The sequence below is a fragment of the Neolamprologus multifasciatus genome, chromosome 2 (genome assembly GCF_963576455.1).
Source record: "Neolamprologus multifasciatus chromosome 2, fNeoMul1.2, whole genome shotgun sequence".
Taxonomy (NCBI): domain Eukaryota; kingdom Metazoa; phylum Chordata; class Actinopteri; order Cichliformes; family Cichlidae; genus Neolamprologus; species Neolamprologus multifasciatus.
In genome coordinates, this window is record NC_140440.1 from 18,455,868 (window position 1) to 18,482,854 (window position 26,987).

The 26,987-nt window shown below is 40.6% G+C and overlaps 1 protein-coding gene across 2 annotated transcripts; it reads left to right on the plus strand.

Annotated features, from left to right (window-relative positions):
- Nucleotides 1-526: 526 nt before the first annotated feature.
- On the plus strand, nucleotides 527-26,300 carry LOC146524194 (matrix-remodeling-associated protein 5). 2 transcript variants are annotated; one of them, XM_085130469.1, is made up of 17 exons: nucleotides 527-1,156; nucleotides 7,762-7,887; nucleotides 7,979-8,115; nucleotides 11,582-11,711; nucleotides 12,489-12,727; nucleotides 14,166-14,317; nucleotides 14,548-17,613; nucleotides 17,737-17,975; nucleotides 18,755-19,043; nucleotides 19,224-19,421; nucleotides 19,543-20,061; nucleotides 20,206-20,377; nucleotides 20,708-20,974; nucleotides 21,102-21,228; nucleotides 21,541-21,621; nucleotides 22,587-23,733; nucleotides 25,383-26,300. In XM_085130469.1, exons 2-17 carry the CDS (start codon nucleotides 7,801-7,803, stop codon nucleotides 25,934-25,936), a joined length of 7,404 nt encoding a protein of 2,467 aa, XP_084986595.1. In that variant the 5' UTR covers nucleotides 527-1,156; nucleotides 7,762-7,800; the 3' UTR covers nucleotides 25,937-26,300. The 2 variants fall into 2 exon arrangements, with proteins under 2 accessions (XP_084986595.1, XP_084986603.1); XM_085130477.1 differs by lacking the exons at nucleotides 527-1,156; nucleotides 7,762-7,887; nucleotides 7,979-8,115; nucleotides 11,582-11,711; nucleotides 12,489-12,727 and adding an exon at nucleotides 12,734-14,050.
- Nucleotides 26,301-26,987: the final 687 nt, after the last annotated feature.

Here is a 26,987-nt window from a genome sequence, read left to right on the forward strand (position 1 = left end):
AGTAAACTACATAAAAGTGAAATGATAGGAGGGGCTGGAGAACAAAAGAGCTCTGCAACAAAAGGCCTATTCATATTGACATGTTTAGTTAGTTGCTTAAATCTTTCCAAATAGTAACAATAAGATCAAACCTATTACAGTTTACATAACACATCTAATATTCATGTTTAGCCAAGGTGTACCACAGTCCAAACTTCATGTTTCTATGAGGTTAAAAGAAAATTCTGTCTTCAGGCCTGTAAAAACGGCTGTGTCAACAGAGCGCAGGTACGGTGCCACAGTGTTAGAACAGCAGGTATTTCATACAGCATCAGGGCTTAAGGCACAATTGAACAGCTCAAATGTCCCCATCTTGTTTAATTCATTGTAAATCTTATGTAGGCAGATCAAATGAATAACACTGAATACCTGCCAAGTTCTGCAAAGAGAGAATCGGCATGTGTAGCCGCAGGCTCGATATCTGTGGACAGGTTATGATAATTGGCTAATATGCGTTCACACACTGTAATATACCTCAGGAGGGGGGGTGGGGGGAGGAAGCTAGAGAGGGAGCGTTGGAAAGGTGAAAGGGTGTAACGAGAAAAACAGGCAGAGACAACAGAGAAAGAATGTTGCGATAGAGAGACGAGTAAAAACTAAGACAGAAAACAGCAAAAAGGAAAAGAAAGTGATCTGTTTCTACCAGGACAGTCTGCATGAAGTGGAAGTCGAGCCTCAAAGAGGGAATGGCGAGGAATAGTTAGAGACAGAGTGGAATAGGAGATGAATAAAGGAGGTGAAGGAGGGAGCGTAGGTGTAGAAGGGGATGGAGAAGCAGCATTCCTGACTGCACAGTTACAGAAAGGCACGGGAAAATGGAAAAGCAGTTAAACTGAAATCCAGATGCCTCAGAGACCAACAGAGGGTCAAACTAATCCACACACACACAGACAGAGCGCTCCATCCCCTCTTTTACTGCCTCCTTCTCAGACCTCGGGACATTGGTGGCTTTGCAAATCAGCAAACATCATCAGGACTAGAACATCAACTGGATCCTTTTTTTCTTGTCTACACCTGGTTTTCTTGTAAAGCTTTGTATCCTGCAGCCAAAACAAAGGACTTTGTCTATTTTCTACTAAAGCTGTTTATGTTTTCCTTCTTCTAGAGGAATTTTCAGGTGAGTCTCTGGTGGTTTTTCCTAATGAGAACTTGTTAAATGCTCCCAGATGCAGTTGTTTGAGTTGAAGTTTCAGGATGCCGTTTTCTACGTAGAACACTTTACAAGAACTGACTGTAATTTTCTCCAGTTAAGAGGTTGAAATGTGACTGTTGACTCTTAATTTCTATGTTTAACAATTGGACGTTGTCTAATAAGAGTCCAAAGACAGTAAACATGATTGTTTTAGAGCCACTTTGGCCACCAGTGTCACAGTAATTCATCTGTTTGTTGGCTTAGAATTAAATTTGCCATTCTTTTGTCCACAATTCTTAATGGAGCTGTGAATTAGCTCTCACATAAATAATGTGACATGCATGCCCACAGCCCACCAAGGTGTCCAAAGAGCAAATGTTTATACATGATTTACTATGTGCGAGACAGACTTATGTGAGACCAAATCTTTGTTTACTATAACCGGGTCCTTTGGCAACATGCATTTTAATCATACTGGTACAAATGAGCACTTCAGGCAAACAGACGGTCAACATGAATACACAGTTTAGTATATGTTAGAAACGGCTCTGTTTTAATGACTAATGAGGACCAGCTTTCAGAAATAAGACTTCTACACTCTACAAAGACGCAACAACAGCATTTAGATTAGCTGTAAAGTCAGCTAAGCTTCCCTTCATCCACATGCTAAGCTAAAACTATAAGAGATTTACACCTTATACTTGGAGGGAAAATCCAGATGGAATCTCCAACTAAACTACTTTAAGAAACCAAAACAAAAACTTTCTTCTCAACCTTCATAGTAGCAAAACCAACATAGAGCCTTTTTGTGCAATACACACATTCAATTATCATTTTGCTGTAGCTCAAGAGGCAAAGCATCCATCGTGGTGTGAACTTGTGTGAATGTTAGACAGAAAAAGCATAGCAAACAGTGCCTGCGTGAATGGGCGAATGAGGCAAGTTGCATAAAGTTCTTTGAGCGCTCAGGTAGAACAGAAAAGTGCTGCGTACGTTCTAGTCCATTTACCATTTCTTCCCTTATGAGCTGATTAGGCGTTAATAAAGAATCATAACCGCCACATCAATGAGTAAATGTAACCATTATAATTGCTAGATGACCTTATGTGGACAGGGTTAGTATCTAATGGCAACACTCGGCACATAATATTGAAAGAGATTTCTGAATGAGGATATATGGGCAGCACATGATCGCAGGCCTACAGACGTGCATGGAAAACATGTGGGAATCATATTGTAGTCCTCTCCTGACATGTGTTATCTTGAATAAAGCAGCTGTGACTTGGCTGACTGTCAGCATAATGCTTTTGACATAAAGGTGTATTGGCCTTACTCCGGCATTCTTAAAAGAATAATCAACGTGAGAGGGATCTGACTTTTGATCAGTCTTCAGTGGCGGATTGTTGACTAACAGTACTTTTACCCTAACAACACAATTAAGGCTGGGAGACATAATATGACAAGCTCTAAAGACTTGCTTGTGGTAGGAAACTGTAAACTACATTCAGTAGCTTACTTGCACTGAAAAGCAATGAGCCTACCCGACCCTGTTACTGTTGTTGCCACATCTGTTCAACTAAAACTCTAGCCTATCACGCCATAAGAAAAGCACCTCAAAGTACTTTTGCAATTGCACATCTTGGATATATAGTAACTACCTTGGAATGTATTGACTTTGAATACTGACTAAAGCTTAGTGTTGATGTCGAGAGTTGCTGATACCTTGATTCGATACATTCCACCAGTACACAGGAGAAGTCGCTAGCAAATATTTTGATGTTGAATGAACGCTGGCTTACCATTCTTTCTGCTCCATAAGGAAATATTCTATTGTCCCCTATCTTAGTTCACCATCTGCTCTTTATGAATATTGTCTGAACGTCTATCTTGTACTTACTGGGAAGAAGATGTTTGTACACAAGAATGTGAATTCTGTTCTGTTAATATCTAAAGTCTGACAAAATAGAAACAGTCATTTGTTTTGTTTTAGTATTTACAAAACAAAACAAACTGTGTCAGAGTAACTGTGTTTTTTTTAAGGTTGCATGAAAATACTCTACAGCTTACTGCAGGATAAATAGGTTAGTTTGCTGTGCTGTGATGGGTTTAAAGTGTGTGTGAGAGTGCAGAGTGGCTGTGGTGTTCATGGTCAGAGTTAGATTACATAAAGGGCAGAGATGAACTTGAAGTTAAGGTGGTTGTATAGTGTAAAATATAAAGACAGCATAAACAGTGGACTATCAGTGTAGAGGATGGAAATCAGCCAGGACGACTCATAAAACATCTGCTAACATCTGGTTGAATTCAGACGTGTACACCCACAAAGAGCAGCAGGTCAGCTGATCACAGCCTGTACGTTAGCAAAATCTGCTGGAGCTCTGAATAGAAATTATGATTCTTTTATTAGAATAAAATTTAGATTGAAATAAAGTTTGTATTCCCATCTACTAATATTATTTATTATTGCATTAATGTAGCACAAGGTTCAGTTAGATTGGCATAAAAATATGTGGTAGAATTGTCCTTCAAGGAGCTACTTTGTTACTTTGAGTACTTTTCAGAGCCTGTACTTTTTAACTTTTACTGGAGTAAAGAAGTTGAGTCAGTACTTCAACTTTTACTTTACTTTTCACAGTAGTATCTGTACTTCTACTTAAGTAGAGAATGTCTGTACTTTTGTCACCTCTGCTAAGCAGGAGCAGCAATCTGCTACGAACCAAAGCAATCACAAGGAGTGTTTCCCCACATTTCTCCCTTGTGACCAGTGTTTGCTGGGTGGTCTTGAAACAGTCTCTAGGTCTGTGTGACTGGGGCCGTACAGCTGTGATCTTACAAGTTAACATCACGTAGTTAGTGGTCACAAACCTCGTGTTTGAACAAACAAAAAAACTCTTTATGTGATTCGGGAAAAGTAACATCTCATAAAAGAAGCCAAGTGGCGTATTATATAGATTTTCTTTGCACACTCCACACAAGGATAATCCATGTGCCGAAGTGTAAAGTGTTAGCAAAACATACCATTGACCTAAATAGAAAACCAACTTTACAGGTTACAGTATAGTTTTCTTTGCTTCATTCACTCAGGGTGTTTAAAAGTGCAGTGGAGATGAAAAGAACTGAATGGCTATAAGACAGCATGACCATATAGAAAGAAAGGAAAGATTGATGTATTTTGGCAGTGACATGAAGAAAAAAAAACTTTTGCCAGGAAAACGTGAAATTGATAAGAAACAGCTCCGAGAGTTTTGTGCTTTGCCCCTTTCAGGAGGTATATGCATTTAATCTCTGTCGGGAGGAAGCCTAAAACAGGTGCTTTATGGTTGCATAGTTCAGGGAAACCCTTTTCTCATCTCCTCATGTGTTTTCTCATGCCTCTGTTTTTTAATCTTCTTCTCTTTTGCATTTTTTCCTTTCTTCGACGTCTTGCCCTCTCTCACTCTGTTTTTACACTTTAATTTCCAGCTTTTACTCTTTGTTTCCAGCGTTTTCAGGCGGAGAAATGTTAAAGGTGTTAAAGAAAGGGTAAAACACTTCTTTACCCTTTCTTCTTTTCCACTGTGATTAGCATATCCTGGAGACTGAGACCAAACGGACACCTTTACTGGACTATAAAATCTATGCAGGAGCTGTCGATGAAACTGGCTCCTAGTTTTTAAGTTTTATGACATGAAGTTGCTGCTCAGGTATGTGTAACACCCAATAAACTGCAACAAAACTCCTTTTAAGCACAGAATGGATGATTGAAGCTACGTGGACATTTATTGTGAATACTGTGATATCATCCTTGACCCCAAAGCTCCAGAGATTATTTTCCTTACTTGTACTTTAGCCCCTGAACTCTTCGTGGAGGACACATTTTTCCCTGTATGAACCCAAACTGCTGCTATCATACTCAGACTGAGCAGGATATTTCAGGGCTCATAAGCCTCATGGCAAGGTTGTAGACCAGGGGTGTCAAACATAAGGCCTGGGGTCCAGAATTGGCTCAGCAAAGACTCCAATCTGGCCCACTGGACAGATTTGAAAAATGAGAGGGAGGGCATAGAATAATTTGTTATAAAAAAGTAATTAAGTAACTGTTTTTTTGTTTTTTTTTTAAAATAATCTAATATAGAAGTGTCTGTCACAATGGGTCTTCTGTCTTTTTTGTTTCTTTTAGTTTTGCACAGTTAAACCAACAGCAGGATTTCTTTATCATGTAGAAAAACTCTAGAAGTACTGTTGAAAATGGCCTTCATGTTCTTATAGGGACATAGCTTAACGATTAAATGTGTGGTTAGACGTCTTTATGCTGACAGAACAGGGGGTTTCACGGGTCAGGCAGCTTAAGATCAAAGCGGACCGTATGTGACCCACCATGTAAAACGAGTTTGACATCCTTCCTGTAGACTCTTAAGTCCAATTCACGGTCCCACGGTTGTATCCGCTTTTTTGCAGGTCTTTGGCGACACAGAGGGAATGATTTAGAAAACTTAGCCAATGCAGAGGTCTATGAGATGTACTCGTGTGTGGTCTTTGAAAAAGTTCGTGTAGGTTAAACTGGTCAATAACTCGCTTTGGACGGAAAGCAGAAGTCACCGCAAAAAGGAAGACGTGTGGAAAAAAGCAAAAACATGAAAGGCCAAGAAGCATAGATCAGAAGCACACACAATGGCTGAAATGGAGTGTTTGGTGTTTAACACTCCATTTCACTCCAACTTGTGCATTCTTAGACACGTGGGCTAAACCGAGAGACCAGCAGCTACGCAGACATAAACAGGAGTAGCCCCCATGATCAGGCGAGACTGCCCCATCACAGCTACAACATGTAGACGTCTGTATCACTACGAGTGATATACTTTGCTGGGTCCTTTAGTCTTGTTATTATGAAATTTAAACTATTCCTGGAATGTCAAAATATTGTTTTTGACACAGAACGGTCCATTTGGGTCTTTTTCCGCTTGTGTGTGAACAGATTCCTTATTGTGATTAAAACTGTCATGAATAAATCCAGGTGATGATGACCTGACCTCTGTAATAGCAAGAAAAATGAGAAGTGCACAATCGTAGATTTGTGTTGCAATGATAATAACAAATCAAATTTCACGTTGTAAGACCTCCTGTCAAACACACGCACACACAACCAGCTGTTAGATGAATCAGCCTGCCTTTGAGGGACGGGAGCACAGAGACACACAAGGAAACTAGAAACCCTTAAATGGCCTCAAATGACTTAAAATATGCTCATGATGTTTGGTTCTATCTGTTCTCTTCCTTTATTTGTATCTTGGCTAACTATGTAGCAATATCACATGCACGTGGGATTCAGTGTGTGTGTGTTTTTATTGTGCTTGGTTGTATGTAATTGGCATGTATTGTTCTCAAAGGAGCATGTTTAAGCTAGGCTAATGGCTGCCAAACACCCTGGCACTGCAGCGAGCTACGGCTGACAAGTTTCCAGTGTTAAGTAGTTATTTTCCATTCCACTGTTTATTGTATTTCATTCTATCCTGTTCTATTTATTTGAGGTGACTTATTAAAATATTAAAACCAAGTGCAGCCATTGTTTTTATACGACTATGTTGGTTATGAGAGGATTTACAGGCTACTGTAGTGACCGACAGGATTAAACCAAGTGCACTAACCTCTCCAGGATGTTTCGTCCACCTTGAGGCTGAATAGTTTGGCACGACAAGAACTACTGTCGACTTTTTCTCACGACTCTCATTTCCTTTCTCAGTGCTTCTCATGCTTTGAATGCTACCAGTGCTCTTGCCTCTGTCTCTTCCATCACCTTGGGCTTGTGGAAACGATTACTGATTTAATTTGAGAGACATTATGGTCATTTACATTTTTACTTTCATCATAGCTCCTTAAATCTCAAATGAAATCTAAATGTAAAACGAGAAAGGGTGAGAAAGGATTCAAAAACTTAGAAGGCACTAAAAACTTCAAACGACACTGTCATTAACTTTAACATTTAACATGCTAGCAGAGGCCTGCAGAGTCTGAGGTGAAGTTGTTGTAGTTTCTCTGAGCATTTCTCAGACCTTCAGGTGACTTTGCTGGGACATCCTCTCCAGATTCGGGCTTTGCATTAAGACAAACCTGAATGGTCCAAACCAGCAAAATGCCAAAACTTCAGCTTTTATAGGGGATCAGTTAATGAAGTGCATTTGATTAGAGCTCCTTTCCTTCTGAACTCCTGTGCAAGCAGCAGCACTGTATTTGGTGTGTGTGTGTGTGTGTGTGTGTGGGGGGGGGGGGGGGGTCCTGTGAAATCTGTCTGTTTCACATGACTGTAGTTGGCCAAAGAATCTGCTGTATCGCATCCTTCATTATTGAAGGATTTATGCTCTGCAGCTGAACACACCTACGAAATAAAATAGTTTTTATCATTACATCTTTCCTAAAAGTTTGACAGCTTATTCTATCAGCAGTCCATTCCAGCATGCACTAAGCAAGAGTGTGGTAGTGTGATAGTTTCCGCTACATCATCATCTACTCCGCACACGGATCAATATAAAGAAAAGAGTGTGTTATGTCATCATGTCTGTAAGGTACACAGCACTGCGAGAGATCTTTTTGTTAACACAAATCTGCACCTACAGGTGTGTTCATGACGTGATCAGTCAAACAGCCATCCAGTCATGGCACTGTGGTGGTGCGCCAAGGTCGCCCGCAGCCTGGCTACAGCGTGGTTTTCCCTGCTCCTTTCATCACTGCTGTGGCAAATGGTAAAAAAATGTATAGAGGCCCATTTGTCTTCTGAATTTCTACATTTGCCTTATATCACTTCATGGATTTCTTCCTTTAAACTTCCTCTAGATCATTCCTGTCCACACCGTCCCATCCTGCCCCAGGAGCTGCAGCTGTCCAGGTGTCAGAGAGGTCCACTGTACCTTCAGACACCTCACCAGCATAACAAAAACTCTTCCTAAGGACACAGAGCGGCTGAACCTGGGGTAAGATCCCACACATACTAAGACACAATTACCAAATGTCAGTCCAAGGGGAAGAAAACTAAACACATGAAGCCGTGTGGAATGCCGTGGTCTTGTTTTCTTTCTGTAACTAATGATCAAGCTGCCTCGCAAACAAAGTCATGATAAATATTTACAATTGTTTTAATGACATTAATCTTAAAGAGAAATTACAATCAAGAAGAAGGATTATTGCTTGCCATGCATCTTATCAACCTGCCATATTAACTAAAGAAACCCCAGGCAGCAAGTGGCCCTGGTGCATTTAATATTACAACATTTGCCTTAAGCCCAGAAGATAAGGGCTTAGCACCAGCATGTGGTACTAGAGTAAATCTCCTAATAGCTTCCATGTGGGAATTATGGATAGAGCTTTCACTGCCCTCCAGCACAGTAGGAAAAAAAAATCACCCAGCCACTGTTTTGTATGTAACACACAGCCTTGTCTAATTATCTTGGCTCCAAACAATACATATCCATCTATCAAACTGCTTGGCAAACAGCACTACTGTCCACAGGAGGCGTTTGGGTGTGAGGCTCTGTTTTGGGAAAAACCTTTCACTGCATTTCATGAGTGTAGTTTACTTACTTTTCATAGATTATTCTATTTATGATACTTTAACTCATTATATGCATCCTAATATAAGTACTTCAGGGGGGAAGTGGTCCACTAAGCACCATGCAGTGCCAACCTGCAGTTCACAGGAGGCAAACAGTTTCCATATGGGCTCCTGTTCTGTGTGAAAAGCTATCACGCCGCAGCAGCTGAATCCAAGCATAATGCATGTTTTACACTGCAGGGACAGTTACTGAAGGAATTAGAGTAAGACAAATAAAATATTAACGTGAAGTTACATCCTTCAGCAAAAACATTTTCACATCTGTAACAATATTGCAGATAATATTGCAATAATGTTGTACAAGGTGCAATCAAAAGTGTCCGGGAAAATCTTACCTGATTCAACTGTAGCACAGCAGAGATGCTGGAACCATCTGTACTTTATCTGCTCTGAAATTAAACAAGCAGAGAGCAAACTTCAGCTCCTGTGAATCACTGCTGGGTGTAAGAGCTGTGTCTTTAGCTATGTACACCAAGGCAGTTTGTAGGTTTCCATGTTTTCTGTTTTGACAGAGAATCGTAGGTTATAAATCACATCAATTAAGGCTTAGAAATGGACTTAACCTTGTTAATGTGATTGGTAACACCTGTGTTTGCCTATAATTTAAAGCAAAGGTTACATCATGTACGTAGCCATCAAGCCGTTAAAAAGAAAAAAAACTGCTGGAAAGAATAAAAACAGTTTTCTACAGAGTATCGGACCTTCTGAGGCTCACGTTAGCTTAGTTTTATAAGCTGCTAGTCAACAACTAAAATTAAAAAGGCTTTTTTCATCTGCTGTATGTCCATCTGAAATGAACCCAGCGTTTCTGAAGTTCCCAAAAATCCTGTTTATCTTCTTTAAATGGTGATTATTTTATTAGTCATGCCTCAATTATTCTCCTCTGTGGATTAATTCATTCAGTCATTCCTCTTATACTTCTGGGTGGGATATGCATGCTTGATGCATTGTACGAAGGCCTGATTTAAGACCCTTTCACATAGGGAACGGCATGCACTGCGCTGACCGCTAGCTGGAGCGAACGGACCAAAAATTGTTGTGTGTTCTGCCTGAAAGCGTTGGCACTGTCTCTGCTAGTGAAGAGTGTGTTGTTTCTGCAACAGTCCTTTCCTCCCGAGGTCCCTGTGCCCAGGTGGACTTGATCTCAACAGCTCTGGACTGCACTGATCCGGTGTGTACTTACATTTCTACGGCAGTGGACGTCGGATTACATCGCAGGTGTTTACTGTCTGATGATGAAATTTATGTTCCATAGAGTAAAGTGGTCCCTAGGGGGCTCGTAGTTTAATCAAGGCTTTAACCACTACGTGTTTGATGTTTCACTAGGAAGCTTAGTACGACCAGCAGCCATGCTTACACCTGAACTCTTGACAATAATGTCTACAGTCATTTGTCTGAACTGTTGTCACCATCGGACAAAGATGCAAACTGTCCCATTGGAAAATAAACTCCATTTAGTTTAAGAGACCATTTTAGGAGCTGCCTGGGTAGAGCATAGAGGCCACACGTCTTTCACTTGTTGATTGTAAAAGTTCAGAGGACAAATGACTTGTGCTTTTCTTACATGGGCTCAGTCAGACATTATAAGATGTACTCGGACGCTCGCATGGCAGCGTTTGTTTAACATTCACTCAGACTAAATCGGACATGCGTGTTCCTACAGCTACAGCTCTCCAAAGTGAAGCCAAAAAACACTCAGGGCTACGATGCGAGAGCGAAAGCTGACGATTCCATACTGACTCCTGATGACTTTGTGTGTGGCGGCGGCGTCTATCGTATTAGGAACAAAGGGAATTTCGGCAGGACACTGCACAGAGAATACATTTGGAAGGGGACCACGAGCCTTTAGGGAACTAACAGATTTAAAACCTTCCAATGACGGGACCACCCTGAAAATAGGGTGGAGGGATTTTAACTCTAAATGTTCACACCAGACATGTTTGGGTGTTTTATTTAGACTCTTGGGCCTGTTTCCTTTAGTGTAGGTTTAGAGACATGCAGTTTGAATTCAAAAGAAAACTGCGGGTTTCCACTGTCTTTCAAAGGAACTGTTCAGTAAATGGCCTGGAGGATGGTATGGACCGCCTACAGCACAGGGGACTGCTGTAGCACATGGGGATTTAAAGTTGTAAGGAGATGGAGGCTGACTTCTAAGCAACAAGTAGTCTAACATGCTTGAGACTCGTATAGTCAATGTGGGGCTGAGGATGTAGCTGTTTCTGATAAATGTTGACATGAATGAATTTATGGACAAAAGTGCATGGCCACATACACGCTACACTTAAAGGAGCTGCTCGGCCATGAAGCACCAGCGCAGTTTTTGTGCTGATGTTGATGCCAGAAGACGTTTTGAGGGGGTTTGCAGAGTGGTTTTGCATGGCAAAGCTATATGAAAAGTTCATAACCAGTTACTGGAAATGCTGACATATCATGATCATTTTGTCTTTTTTTTTTTTTTTTACTCTGGAACTGTTAGAAATAATAGAAATAATATCTTAGAAAACGGTGCCTACTTTCTGAACATGTTAGGCTACTTCCTGTTCCACATTGGTGCTGTTTTAGATGTTTGTAAAGAAGATAAATCACTTGAATCTGCACATGCGTTTCCTCTGATTTAAAAATAGGAAAGCTTTAAGGAGGAAAAAAACATTGTGGGTCAAAGTCTGTCTGAACACTCTCGGTCACCCTTCATTCTTTCCACTTGTCAGTCCTTCAAGCATTTTCCTATTATCTGAAAGGTCACATTTACACATATAGATTGCTGAATATTGTTGCCTTCTTCGCCTTATGCCATAACAGTACCTGGTGCTGTTTGTTTTCTCTAACAGATATAACAGCCTGACGGAGGTGGAGGGGTCTGAATTCAGGTCACTGCGGCAGCTAGAAATGCTCATGTTGCATGGCAACGACATTAACACGGTTCATCCTGGAGCTTTTTACAGCCTGAGATCACTACAGGTACAGTTTGTCTCTTTGTATACATCACATTCATATCTTGACTCTGTTTATTGCAGTTGGTATAAATAGAAGGAACTGCTGCTTTTATCAAAATAAAAAGTCAAAACTCACTGGACTCATCTCTAAAAACTCGCGATAACCAATGTGGCACTTTTCATTTGTGTCAAAGTGTTTCCATGTGTTGCTTTCTGACGCACTGCCTCAGAACCACTGCGGGAGAAATTTGTGAATAAAACAAACTTGATTAGGTCATAAGTGGAAACTTCATTCAACAGCTAAGTTTACTTCTGCATCACACTCTGTAGATCAGATGGTTTTTCTCTTTCTACCAGTGACATTACATGTTTTTTATGGAAACACAGATTACAATGAAGAAATGATAAGTGTAAAAGAAACGAACACCAATGGCATACAGTGTATGCACAGAGTTCAATCTTCTCGTGTGTAAACCACATATAAGCCAGTAATTAGCTGTTCTTTGATTGCTTGACTAAAGTTGCAGTGAGTCCTGTTGGGTCCAGATGGATCCGATCAACGCCTAAATTAGCTTTTTAAACACACCAGTGATCCATGCAATTACATCAGAATTAAAAATGAGAGACTCTGGACTTTATTACTGCACATTAGACAGGTGGAATGAGGCTCAACTGCAACTGCCTGATTACTCTTGTGCCGTAGCAACATCACAGGCCAACTAAAGACTGCAGCAATCTTTGAAAATGTCTTTCAGTTTGGTGCTTCTGTCTTTTCATAGTTCTCTCATTCACTATTTTACAGATCTTGAAGCTGAGTTACAACAAGCTAACGTCAATAAATCCTGGTTTGTTCGAGGGTCTTGTCGGTTTGATTCGTCTCCATTTGGACCACAACCTTATAGACTTTATAGAGCCATACTCCTTTTCTGGCCTGACCTCCCTAAAACTCCTGCAGCTGGAGGGGAACGTTCTCAAAGAGGTCCACCCGCATACCTTCATAACAGTGTCAGTACTAGGACACTTTTGGACCTCAGGACTCAAGTAAGACATCGAGAAATTTATCTGAAACTAACTTAAGGTTATTGAGTTTGTACCTAATTATCTATTTACATTATTTTGATTGGAAGTAAATATACGCAAGTAAGCCAAGCCGTTCAAAATATGGTTCACAGTGTAGCTCTCTACTAGGAAACCTTGTGCCCTGGCATTCATTTAGAAACTGGAATGGCTCAAAGAACCTGACAAACAAACGTAAACTCTGCGCGGTTCTCCTTTGAGCACTGCATACTTATGCTATAAGGCAACACAGCACAAAGGAAATTATTACAACCATGTGTAATGAATTTGCTATCTTGTTGCCTATTAAATGGTTGCCATGAAGACCAGGTCTGTAACCAGTTTAAGTCAGCTGCTGTCTTCATTATGCCTCAAGAAGGCAATGAAATGAAAATTAATGGAGTCGGTCTGCTATCAGTTTGTACTGTAATTGACTTGAGTTTGTAATTCCATGCAGTCTGTTTCTGATAATATAGTGATTAGATGTAAATATAATTTTAAAATAAATAAATAAAAATAAATGACCATCTGCATTTGCAGAAATTTACATCAACTTGAATTCAAAGGCTGGAACTGGAACCATATTGATCTAAAACTGAAATTCTTCCAGAAGTAGTGACATAGCTGCTGTCATTTAACTGTAAAAGGATTTAGGTGTTCAGAAATCTTGAGTTAGGTCGCTTCTAACAGATGACCCGTGCAGTGGTCGGTCAGACCAGTTGGTCACCACAGCTACTGAAAACTGGCTGCTAAATATCAAAAAATGCAATGAAATCACCAGGCAACAGCAGATTTCACCTGATTGTAAGGAGGCTGCCATCCTATTTTTTATTTATTTCTTTTTTGGTTTGCATGGTGCCACCAGAGAAATGCTAATGTCCCATATTAGCCAGCTGATGGTTGTGAGAGCAAACCCAGACTCATGCCTTAACAAACTGGAGCTGTGTTTTTGTCGTGTGTTTTGGATTGCGTAATCCTGAAGTAGGCAGAGAGATGTACTGTTTTAGTTTAAGCAACATAATGTCTGATTACAAGTGAAATTTTTGTGTTTTTATGTGTTGAATATAAGAAGACACTTTTTAGAGGACTTTAGCTCCCAGTGCAACTGATAATAGCCCCCAAAATGATTGTTTCAGTTAATGTATGCTTACTCTCAGACCAATCACATATGTGTTGCTCAGAAATTCCTCTTAGAGTGTAGCAACCTTCAAACAGAAGCTAAACAGGACCCCAAAAACAGCGTTTAAAGAGTTTCGATAGTTCCTAAAATTCTTGCATTGTGGATCTAGGATAGGATGGGATACACAGGTAATGTAATACATGTGTTTCCTTTCAATATGTGCAATGTACTCAACAATCTTTCCAGTCCCCATCACTCTGAAGACCCTTTAACAAAGACACCGTGTAAATGTTTTTGTCTCAGACACTTACATCTATCAGACAATCTGTTGGAGCAGTTACCTGCCGGAGCTCTGCAGACAGCTCCCAGACTTGAGCTCCTCTCGTTACATGGTAATCCTTGGACCTGCGACTGTCAGCTCCACTGGTTGATGGAATGGAGCTCCACACATGAAGGTATGAAAGCATAACCCTAGCCCTATTTCATCACATGAGCACTTTAAAAGCCTGGAAACATAGCATGCTCTTTTATTATCATTAAATATTTTTTATGGTACATGCACTTTCTCTAATTCATTGTAATTTCACTATTTCCCCTTGTTTTCCTATCATCTCTAATATTTCCCTTATATCTTCTCAATGCCTTACTTTTCCCTCCAAACTTTTTTTCCCTCACATCCTTCCAGGAGTAATAAAGTGTAAGAAGGAACGTGGATCCAAAGACATATGCCCACAGTGTTCCTCACCTCAGCACCTGAATGGGACCCTTTTTCTCGGGTTAAATCCAGACAAGCTTACATGTGAACGACCGGCTCTTCGTTCCCCTCTCAAAAAGTGGGACAATCCAGTGTGGGCTGAATCAGAAGCAGAGCCTGACGCTCCATACACTCGGGACTTTGAAAAACCTTTAGGTCATTTGACCATTGTTCTCTCAGATAGCCATGGAAACAGTGCTCATGTGGCATGTGATGTTCGCCATCCTGGAGACAGTTCACCTATGACGTGGGCGGCAAATCCACGTTCACCTAGGGACTTATCTGTCAATGTATCACTGGTGACTGCTATTGAATGCGAGATTGATCGAGAGAAATTGCAAAATCTGTGGCAACTGGTTGCGTATTACTACGAAAGCCCTGCAATTTTGGAGAGAGGTCATCAGAGGGGAAATGAAAGTAGAGTAACCTATCAGTACACACAAGCTGTGAATGAGAACTCTCCATATTTCACAGAACTTAAAGGGTATTTGGTAGCAGAACCCTCATGGCTGCTTCAACCCAGAGTCACTTTGAGGCTTAATAGAAAGCAGACAACGACCAAGAAACTGGTGATGGATTTCACTACTTTAATTACAAAGGACATCAACATCCACAGGGCTGAAGATGACAGTGACTTTGCGTCTTCCTGGGCACTAATTCGCAGAGGGACAGCAGGACGCGTTCAGACTGCTCTTGAAGGATCAAAGGTTAACTTAGAGTGCAGTGTCATTGCATCTGATCCACAGGTGAAAATGGAGTGGATGCTTCCAGATTTGTCCGTTGTGGAGGATGTAACTGATAAAATACACATTTCTGAAAATGGGCAGCTTGTGATTTTGAATGCCACACTGTCTGACTCCGGTGTCTACCACTGTATTGTCAGAACTAAATCCGGTGTGGACTTGATGCCCTTGAGACTAACCATCAAAGAGCGCTCACTGAGTCCAACAGCTTTCAATGGTGAGAAAATTACAGTTGAGAGAGGGAACACTTTCTCTCTTCCTTGTGAGGTGACCTCGGCTCATCCCAGTCACACTATATGGTATCTACCCAGAAATCAAGTTCTTCTCCCCACACAACAGACAAGAAGAGCAGAAGTGATGGAGAATGGGACGTTGGTTGTAAGAAGACTGACGCTAGAAGTTGCAGGGGAATATAGCTGCTTGGCCTCCAATCTGTATGGAGCTGACATGCTGACTCACATAGTGGAAGTCAAGGGAGAAAAGGCTTCTGAAAGGACTAAAGTACAAACTGAGAAAGAACATCCTATTTTGACAGTTGCTTTGGAAGAAGGAGAAGGCTCAGGGGGAGATTTTCAAGAAATTGTACATCATTTTTCTACACAACTCCCTGAGAAGGTGGGATCGAGGCAAAGGAATCCTAACGGTTTTTCGAAAAGGATACGAATGAAAGATTCAAAGAGAAAACCTAATAAATCCATTAAGGAGTTGGATCCAAATCGTTGGGCAGAGATACTGGCAAAAGCTAATGCAAAACCAGGTGCTGCTCTGCCCACTGAGCAGACACTTGAGGAGCCAAGCACGGTAATCATCCAACCAAGTACAGCCAAGCCTACAACTGCAGTTGCAACTATGGTTAATACTGCTGCTTACAACTTACATCACACCACTACACCTCCTGATACCAGCATAGAATTGACAGATTTTCCTATCAATGCGAAACTTAATCCTGAGGTACATTCAAACACAGGCCAGAAGGAGGATGAGAAAAAACACTCTGAAACATTAGAAAGTCAGATTCTTCAGACTGCTTCTCCCAGGACTACAGTTCCTTCTGGAATTCATCAGCCAGTCAAACAGTCAGAAAATAAGCACTTAGGAGAGGGAGGAAGAAACGTTGACTTTGTTTCTGCTGGTTCAAACAGAAGAAGGCGCCCTTACAGACGTAGAAAACCCCCAGTGAGAAGAATCCACCCACATCTTAACCCCCTCTACCATTCATCAAACAAACCCCAAACAACTCTTCCTCCAACAACAACCACCACTCCAATGACAACAACGCCCATTACAACTACCACTACTACAACTACAACAACTGTTCCAACCACAGTGGAAAGCTATGAAACCTTATCTGCTGAGTATCAGACAGAGGAAGATGAGTACTATGATGAATATAATTACAAAACTGGTGACAGTTTGGATGCTAAGGAAGATTTAAATAGTGAAATCCTTATTACAGCTCAGGAGCTTGGCATTAGCATTACCCCCTTTCCATCAGTTAAGGAGACTAATCCCCACGTAGGTCATTTGCCAGGTAGAAACCATTTACCTAATCCAAAGACAATCGTCACTCCTAAAATAAATAATTCAGCTTTACGGCCTGTTGAAGAAAAGACAAAGGATGTTGTACACTTAAGGAAACCCGAGATAAATAAAGTAGAGATGACAAAACAAACTCAAGGAAATGGCATCAACAATAAAAACCTGCTTCTAAAAGCATTGGAGGAGCAAGAGAAATATCAAATAGAAACAGAAGGGAGAAAGAAAGACACAGAAAAGTTGGTTACAGAGAGCTACAATACACGAGATATCTTTAGGTCAACAACACAACCGAGATTTTACACTCGACCTTCACCAGAGAAAAAAACACTAACGCATGCAAAGTCTTCATCCTCCAACATCTTTACCTTACATTCAGCAAGTGGTGGAACCAGAGATGAGGGCACACAAAGAGAAGACAAATGGATACACAAACCAACTGTAAAGCCTCAAATGAGCAATTTCCCCGTAATGGAGCCCCTTCACCCCTGGCTTCATCAAGCCAACCAGGGAAGAGGACAAACTACCACCCAGAGGGTTACATATGGAAACCAAGACAGAAACACAGGAAGGCACACTAATGTGAATCCAGGCAGGCATTTCCAGCCTCCCAGAGTCCCTCCAACCTCTAGCTGGTCTTTACACCATCATCGTCATCATCATTATCCCCTGTACCCTTCCTGGCCAGGACAAAGATCTTTACCTCATCAAAGGCAAGGTAAATAAAGTAGCATGCTATAATTTCCTTTCTAAAAAGTGAGGGTTGAACACACAACAATATTAGTTTTCTGTTATTTTCTGTAATTTTAAGCCTTATTGCAATTCATGGTTCTCATCCTAGGGTCACACCCTGCAGCTCTCCCGCACCCATGGGCTCATGGCGCATTTGTCACCAACAGACCAGAAATTACAGCTGAAACAGTCAAACCCACACCCACTGTTTCAGGAGCAGGGAATATCAGACTGACTTACTCAAACACCCACCTATCTCAGCATCATCGTCAGAATCATCATGTGGATGGCATGACCCAAACAAAAGACCAACTATTTCTAACCAGGCTGAGGAACAGATACAGACAGGTATAATGGGGGGCTTGGGGCTGGTATAGAGTTCACATGGTTTGTTTTGTCTAATTTTGTATGTAAATACTCATAAGAAAATGTCTGGCAGAGACATGCTCATATTGGACAACCTCACAAAAATAGCATAACTGTCTTAGAAGACCAAAAAATTGTACCATGCTCTTTCTGTTGCAAAGTTGTGAGGTATTACAGGTCTATTGTCTTTTTTCACATCATTATGTTGTATTACACAAGATAAAATAATCTACCATCAAGAAAAATGTTCGTTCCCTACAGAGATGACCTTTGTTGACCAGTCTAAGGAGGTTTTTCTTCGATCATCCAAACTCCAAAGCTGAAGAGCTTTTTGCTTCTTTAAGCCCAGGGCAATGATCATATGGCTCGTAGGCTCGTAGGCTGGGAGTATGGTTCATGCTTCCTATTGCTTAATCTAATGTCTTCTGCAGCAAACAGGCCGTTGGAAATAAAATCTGTGTGAATAAATTCACCACAGACACAGACAGTTAGCATTAGCTCTTAAATAAAGCATTAACTACTGAAATCCGAGGTTTGACTTTTTTAAACTGAAAACAAAACTAAATGGAAACTTGGAACTTGAATGTGTATTGAGTCCAATAGTACACATGTGATACTGAAAAACTTTTTCAGTATCTGATACTGAAAAACCTTTTCAGTATCTGAGCTCAGTTTGGCTTCTTTCTTGTAATAGAAATTATGTTTATTTGAAAAATGTTGACATTAAAACAAAGGATCATGCTTGGTTTGTATTTTTCCAGGCACAGCTTGATCGCATTGCTCAGCTGGGGAGAATGGTTACACCCAAACCCCGCTCTAGTTACTACAATTCTCCACCCCCCTTACTGCGTAAACCCAACCTTCCATCCCAACATAGACCTTACACCCCCAAACCAGCAGTGCCTACTGCCTCTTACACAAGCAACCTTCAGCCTGCAAACTCTGCTAAGCCTTCATCATCATCATCATTCTCTGGTTTCATGCCGACTCCTCTTCCCTACCATCACACCACTGCTGGGGCTTTGCATGAAGGTTGGTGGCCTGTTGGAGGTATGGTCATTTGAAAGAGCTATATTATATTATATTACATTATATTATATTATATTATATTATATTATAAATATTATATTATATTATATTATATTATATTATATTATATTATATTATATTATATTATATGTTGTTTAGAAATTAATTCTGATAATACTGATGCTTTGATTAATTTAATAGCAGGACGAATTAGCTCCCGCCATCCTACAGCTGCACCTCCTTTCCGATGGATGTTTGAAGGTGGTGGTGGGGCTAAACCTCGCATTACCACAGTTACCACAGCAAGCGTGTCAGTGCTGGCAGAGAGTGATGTCCTCCTGCCGTGCAAAGCAACCGGGAATCCTGAACCCAATGTTGCTTGGACGAAAGTCTCAACAGGTAAGGCACAATTTACCATATGCTCGACTTTCAGCTCTGGTCTGGTATTAAATAGGTCTGCCATTTTTTTTTCTACTAGCAGAAATTCTTAGAAAGTCTTTATGGTTTGGTCTCTCCTCAGGTGCCACTATCCCAGCTAACACCAAGCACGGTACCCGCTTTGAAGTCTTCAAAAATGGAACTTTTGTTATTAAAAACATCCAGCTTCAGGATCGAGGACAGTACCTTTGCACAGCCCAGAACAGGTTTGGATCAGATCGGATGGTCATCACCTTAGCTGTCCAAACGGAAGCACCCAAGATTCAACCACCCAAGTCCACAGAGATATCAGTCTACTTAGGAAAAAATGTGTTTCTGGACTGCCTGGCCTCTGGCAAACCACCAGCCCAGATTTCCTGGATTCTCCCAGACAAAACATTTGTTCGTGATGCCAGGACTCTTTCCACTATCCTCTCTCCAATGTCTCTGCTTCAGAATGGGACCCTTCACATTCATTCTGCTAATTTCTCCAGCAAAGGGAACTATAAATGTATTGCAAGCAATGCAGCAGGTGCAGATACAATTACTTATCATCTGCACGTAGCAGCTCTGCCTCCAAGCATAAGCGAAGAAGCACTGGATAGTGTGATCATTGCTCCAGGTATGATACAGAAGCAGAGATTTTCCAGTAATTTGAATTCACACAACAAAAAATGTCATCTACATTGAAAGTGTTTTTAAAGACATGGCTGAAACGTTCATAGAATCACAACCCTTCTAAACCAATAAATCTCTATCCAACCAGGTAGAAGTGTCTATCTTCACTGCTCTGTGAAGGGTGAACCACCACCTGCTCTCAAGTGGACACTCCCAGCAGGTGTCCAAGTCAAACCCTCACAGTTTCTGGGACGCAGGCTGTTTGTCTTCCCAAATGGGACACTGTTCATCAAGAATGTTCTGCCATCTGATGGTGGGAGGTAAGAGATGGCCATTTCTTTTAGACGGTTTCAAAATAATTAAATAATTGTATGTATGAATGCAGCTATCTTGGCTCTATCTATTTTCATAAGTCATATAAATTGTATTAAATTCCCATGACATAGGGATTGGCATGCAGTTTTCTTATTTATGTTCCATACAGGATTGTTTAAAATAACATTATTGATCAACCACTAGCAGGTTTTAAAAATCGTGCGTTCCAAGCAGCACAGATTTATGAGTAAACTCCAATATGGTTGTTCTTATATTCTTCTGTGACAGCTGAGTTGTTTAAAAGATGTCACTAAGCTGTGATCAGTCTCTCACAGGTATGAGTGTTTGGCCAGTAACACTGTGGGAATTGCCAAAAGAACGATCCAGCTGGATGTGAGAGCAGATTCCTCTTCCTTCTCTCGCCAACCTCCTCCTCCTCTTCCCATTCCTCCAACACACCGGCATGCTACCCCATCCCGTCAACACACCGTCTCAGCTATGTATGGTTCTGCTGTTTACCTCCATTGTCTGGAGTCTACTGACTCCACGAGAGGGACCATCTGGCAACTACCATCCAAAACGATCCTGGATCATCGATACAGGTAACTGAAATGTCCCATTTTGTGAACCAGTACAACACTAACAAAGAGATTACTCAAAATGTTTAGGTGTCCTTTAAACCAGACTGCTTTAATCTCAGTGCCTTTTCTCTCCCCCATCTGCCTCCAGTCCAGAGAGACCAATTAAAGTTTTCCGTAATGGGACCCTAAGGATTCTTCAGTTAACTGAGCTGGATGGTGGAAGTTATCTGTGTGTCTTCCAGCGACCCAATGGAGAGGACATGGAGCTTTTCCAGGTAATAACAAGTCAGAGCAATATGGGGCCAGTTCATTTTGTTGCCAACTCTTTGGAAGCTCATTAGTATCGCTTCCTTGTTGATAACTATTAATGTTCGAAAACACTGTGCCTTCCATTAAAGGTGAGGGCTGTCCACACTGTTTTGATTTTTTAATGTGGGCTGAGTAAAGCTAAAGCAGCTGATGTGTCAGTGATGAATACTAAAAGTGGATTTTCATAACTTTCCCCAATATGTAGCTGACTGATGAGAAATATGAACCAAGGTTTGTTGTTATTTACAATAACATACTTTATGCATTTGTTTTATTAGGTTGATGTGTTAATGACCCCTCCGAAAATTGAACATGTGAGGATGGCACAGACCAGGGTCACTTTTGGGGAAAACTTCCAGGTATGTATCTGTGTGTGATAACTCTAGTATATGCCAAATCATTGAGTCCATTGTCTCAAGAAAAACAGTAATTTACTTTACCAAATGGACCATCCCAGCCTTGCCGTAATGGTCTATTTGATTCCCTTTTTTTATTGTTTATTTTATTTCATTTTCACTTGCTAAATACAGGACAGATTTGACTGGGGGAAAGAAAGGGGAGAAAGAAAGAGGGAAAGAAAAACATCGGGGAAAAGGGACGGGGATAAAGGGCAAAAAACAAAAACAAACAAAAAGTAAATCCGTTGGGTATCTTTCTTCGCCTGTAGACAGTAATTCTGCTGGCAAAAGAGCCAAACGGGACAAATAAAACAAAACAAACCCCCCCCCCCCCCCCCCCCCCAAAAAAAAAAAAAAAAAAGTAATTTCAGGACGTTTGCCCCAGAAAGAACCCTAAGGCACCTGGTGCTCTGTTATGCTTTGAGTCCTCTTCTCCCATAAGTGCGAAGAATCGCTGCAAATCTGAAACCTGAAATATTTTGATTATATTCATAATCATGAATAATTATTTATATGTATTATTTCTCTCATAGCAGAATCTATAAGTATTGAATATAGTAGTATAAGTCGATAAGTATATTAAGACCAACTTTCATGTTGGTCTTAAAACATCTTTGCATAGCAGAGCAACCAATCAATCGATGTCATGAGGTGTTTTTGGTTTTTTGAGGCACAATGTGACCTAACAGTTCACTTTACTATGTGCTAGTTTTTCCTTTATATGATTTAGTTCTACTTATAAAACCAGTGGAAAGATTATCAAGCTGTTATTGAGCAGGGTCAGGATGGGTTGATGACTCAAACAGCAGACTTCATGTTTCTTTTAACCATGATTCTTCCATAATACATAATTCTTCATACCCAGTTGTATAGATCAGCTGTTTGGATTCATCGGTATACTTGCCTCTCCCCTACCTTCATTCTAGGTGGACTGTGTGGCAACTGGCCTACCCGATCCAGAAGTTTTCTGGAGTCTTCCAGATGGAACAATAATCAACAACGCCCTTCAGTCAGATGATAGCGGCCTTCGTAACCGCCGACATGTTATGTTTGGCAATGGAACTTTACTTCTCCAGCAGATGGGCAAAAAAGATGAGGGTGACTACACTTGTTATGCCAAGAACAAACTGGGAAAAGATGAAAGAAAAGTGAGCGTCAAAGTGGGACCAAATGCTCCGAAAATTAGATTCAAGTCACAATCACTAGTGACGATAAAACTGGGAGAATCAGCCAAACTGAGTTGTGAGGCAACTGGTGAACCTACACCTAGAATCACATGGATCTCACCACAAAAGGATGTCATACCAGCATCATCCGACAAATTTCAGATTATGGATGGTGGAATGTTACTCGTAAAGAAAGTGACACTGTCTAGTGAAGGAATATACACATGTTTGGCACGAAATTCAGCTGGTGATGATGTAAAGAACATAAAAGTTGAAGCTGAGCCCCAGGAACCCTTTATCAATGGTGTGAAAGGGAGGAGTACCACCAAGGTTTTGGGTGTATCGTACCAAACAGCACATCTGCATTGTAGAGTGGAAGGAAAACCCGAACCAAGAGTCTGGTGGGTTACTCCTTATGGCCTCTCACTCCCAGCACCCTACCTCGGAGGTCGCTTTCAAGTCCATCAAAATGGTACCTTGGAGCTGAGGGGGTTAAGGAAAACAGATGAAGGGAGGTATATGTGTCTAGCAAAAAACAACATGGGTGAAGCCTCACTTTTGGTTGAATTTGATGTAGCATCATTAGCAGAGAAACCTACTTTTTCTGTTCCCAATATTGAGATCTTACCAATAAAGCCAGATGGAGGGGAACTGATTCTTGAGTGCTCTGCCCGTGGCAAGCCAAACCCAGAGTTTTCATGGATACTACCCAATGGCACATTGTTGATGCCTGGTGCTAGACTCCAGCGGTTCACCCATTATTTAGGAAATGGAACTCTGCGGATCTCTCGACCAGTTCCAGCTGATAAAGGAGTGTATCGGTGCCTAGCAAAAAATGTTGCAGGACAAGCAGAGAAACGTTATGCCCTGGAAGCTGGGAGGAAGCCAGTGATCAGAGGATCTACAGGTGTGTTTGTGTTTTTTTTTATCCAAAATTAATGAAACAGAAATGTCTTTTGTTATGTGTCATTCATATGTGAAAAAGAAAGAAATATATTTGTGTAATATATTCTCTGTCTTTGGACCAAGACCAGTTTTAATTATTTTCCCACTATTTAATAGCGACTGCAAAATGTGTCTGTTTGACCAAGAGCACTTCCTCTCAACCCTTTAAAGCGGAGCGGGCACGCTCGTTTTGCGCAACTATTTTTGAATCCCGGTAGCACTGCAACCACGTAAGCTAGCGCAATAATTTTTTTTGCATATGAAACCAGAGGAGTTGTACTTACATCTTATGCTATCAGCTTGTCCTAAGTCACAGTTTTCTTCCACATAAAGCTTTACAAAAACTGCATAAAAAGCACTTGCAGCAACAAAAACATAATATTCCAGAAACACGCTTTGCCGATGCAATCAGCTGTTTGTAACACTTCCTACGTCCATCAGCACAAACTGTCACATGTCCGCCATGACCTGCCCAAAACCGGAAGTGACGTAATTTTGCGGAAATGTGTTTTTTTTACCATCAGGGCTTTATGAGCCTATACTGGTGTTTTTAAAAGTTATGTTTGACTTTATGACTTTCTGTGTCGTTTCTGGGATGCTTATGACTCATATTGCACTGCTGGAAATAGTTTATTTTGATGCATATGCTGTTTTTTTGCAAATTTGCATTATAATATTTATTTCCGTTTTTCCTGCAGTATATAAAAATTGGTGTATTTCAAAAATAAAACTAAGAAAACACTTAAAATAAATTTCCTGTGGTGGGAAACTATTTTGTGCAACTTTTTTGTATTTACAGTTTTGAGGGATAAGCCTCTTAAATTTCTCTAACTAGAAATATATGTTAAAAAAACAAAAACGATTTTCAATTTTTTTGTAGTTTATTGCACTTTTTTGCAATTTATGTAATTACTGTGCACTTAATGCATACATATTATTAGAATTTGGGCTATAATGGTTGTATTGATGCATAGCAACTAGAAATGCTCCCAAAAAATGGCACTACAACATGTAAAAATATAATATAAGCTCTGGCGGACTTGGTTCTATGGTTGGTCTGCAGCGGTCCCCAACCCCCGGGCCATGGACCGGTACCGGGCCGTGAGTCGTTTGGTACCGGGCCACGAGAGTCTCGGGTGTGCAATTTATGTTTTTCAGGGTTTTTTATTGTTAACTCGGTTTCCCTGGGTCTTTTCCCGTGTTGTAGTTGTGCGTCTTATTTTGAAAGAAATATTACGTGTTACCATAGCAACCAGAGAGCATTAAGGGCAGAGAGGAGGATGTTACTCTCAATTATTATATTTACAAAATCCACAGTTTTTGTCTTGGTCGTATCATTTATTTTGTTTTATTTATCCGCGACCAAGTCTGTCCATGAAAATATTGTCTGACATTAAACCGGTCCGTGGTGCAAAAAAGGTTGGGGACCGCAGGTCCTAAAGGTTTTTAGTTGTTTTGGTCTGCACCCAAGTATAATTTTTGTGTTCAGAGGTTCTGCCAAAGAGTCAACGCTATGTTTGTGTTATCTCAGTTCTATCGTATCATTATATTTATTGTGTCTATCCTTTGAGCAAGAGATTATCTTTACTGTTACAATTTGACTTTTTCCAGGTGGGATGAAGATCACTTATGGCCTCAGTCTGAACTTGCCTTGCACTGTGGATGGCTGGCCACAGGCATCAATCACATGGATCCTGCCCAATGGTGTTGTTTTGGACAAACCTCAAACTATTGGCCGAATATCTTTCTTTCCCAATGGTACGCTCCAGCTCAGGCAGATGGCTACCTTTGACAAAGGAACATACATTTGTAAAGCTTCCAACTCTTTCGGGTCGTCAGCACTATCCTACCCAGTCACTGTGATGGTGTTCCCTCCACGAATCACAAGTACAATGACTTCCATCACCAGAGCGAACAGGGGATCGCCCGTCATGTTAAAGTGTGTCGCAACTGGTATTCCCAAGCCAGACATTTCATGGACGTTACCTGGGCGCACCACACTGGTTCCCCACAGCCGGTACACAGTACAGGGAGGAATTCATATGACAGAGGAGGGCAGTCTGGTCATACAGAACCCTGTGCTCATGAACTCTGGTATTTACAAATGCAACGCAAAAAATGCCCTCGGAACAGATTTCAAATCGACGTACTTACAAGTTGTTTGAATTACTTTAACAATCATTTGTATTCAGAATATCTCACAGCAGTGGTCTGGATAGGATTTTTTTCCATTAGGATTTGAATATATCGTCAGTGACGAGGCAGATTTAAAGCTGGTTGACTAATGGCTTCGCTTGAGATTTCACGCACTGCAGTTTGAAAATGAACATTTATTATTTGTGAAGCGTAAATCACGTTTTTTGATTGTTTGTTTGTTTTTTGCAGACGTTTTGTTCAGTATACCTACTGACCCTACAGGTCTTTTGTCCTGTTGCAAGCACATCTTCTCGGCATTACTCCCATAGATGTGATCTCACGTTACCCTTATAACATTATAGCTTATTAGTGTGAATGCTTGTAAAAGCATTCACAGTATTGTTGTTGTAATCTTTATTAGTGTGAATGCTTGTAAAAGCATTGTAAAGTATTAGTGTGAATGCTTGTAAAAATTGTAAAACAGTATTGTTCTTCTACATCTTTATTAGTGTGAATGCTTGTAAAAGCATTCACACTAATAAAGATGTATTCTTCTGTACGTTTTTTGAAGTCCTACTCCTTCAAAACCGTTCAACTTAGAAAAACCATTCAAACACCGTTAGATTCCTCTTCTTTTGGACATGACTGCTTGTATTTTTCTCATTTTTAACATTTATATTTTTAATTTTATTCAACTTTTTTCAACAAAAATTTCCCATGTATTTCAATGGGGAGACCCTTCAAATCCTCATTCAACTTACTCATTTTTAAACTCTTACTACTTCCACATACGTTGACATAGAGCCACCATTCAAACTTTAAAACGAAGACAAGACATTCAACTATTCAACTTGTATTTATCTTTTCAATATTTATTATACTTTTTCTTCAGTTCCAGTTTAAGTTTCATGATGTTTTTTTCAGCCCGTTTCAGAGTTTATAATGGGTGTGTATGGGACGGAATGTTGGGGCTAGAGTGAGAAAGCTCAACTGCTAGAGTGAGAGGAGGGGGGGAATTTATCTTAAAATCTTTTTTTAAAACTGCAGCTGTGTCCAAAGCGTTTGCTCTACAGCCATCAT

Excerpts from the sequence above, each read along its gene's own strand:
- LOC146524194 (XM_085130469.1), top strand. The coding sequence starts at position 7,801 with ATGGCACTGTGGTGGTGCGCCAAGGTCGCCCGCAGCCTGGCTACAGCG. Across the intron at positions 19,422-19,542 it reads TTGGACGAAAGTCTCAACAG|GTGCCACTATCCCAGCTAAC; the intron begins GTAAGGCACAAT and ends GTCTCTCCTCAG. Across the intron at positions 20,378-20,707 it reads CTGCCATCTGATGGTGGGAG|GTATGAGTGTTTGGCCAGTA; the intron begins GTAAGAGATGGC and ends AGTCTCTCACAG.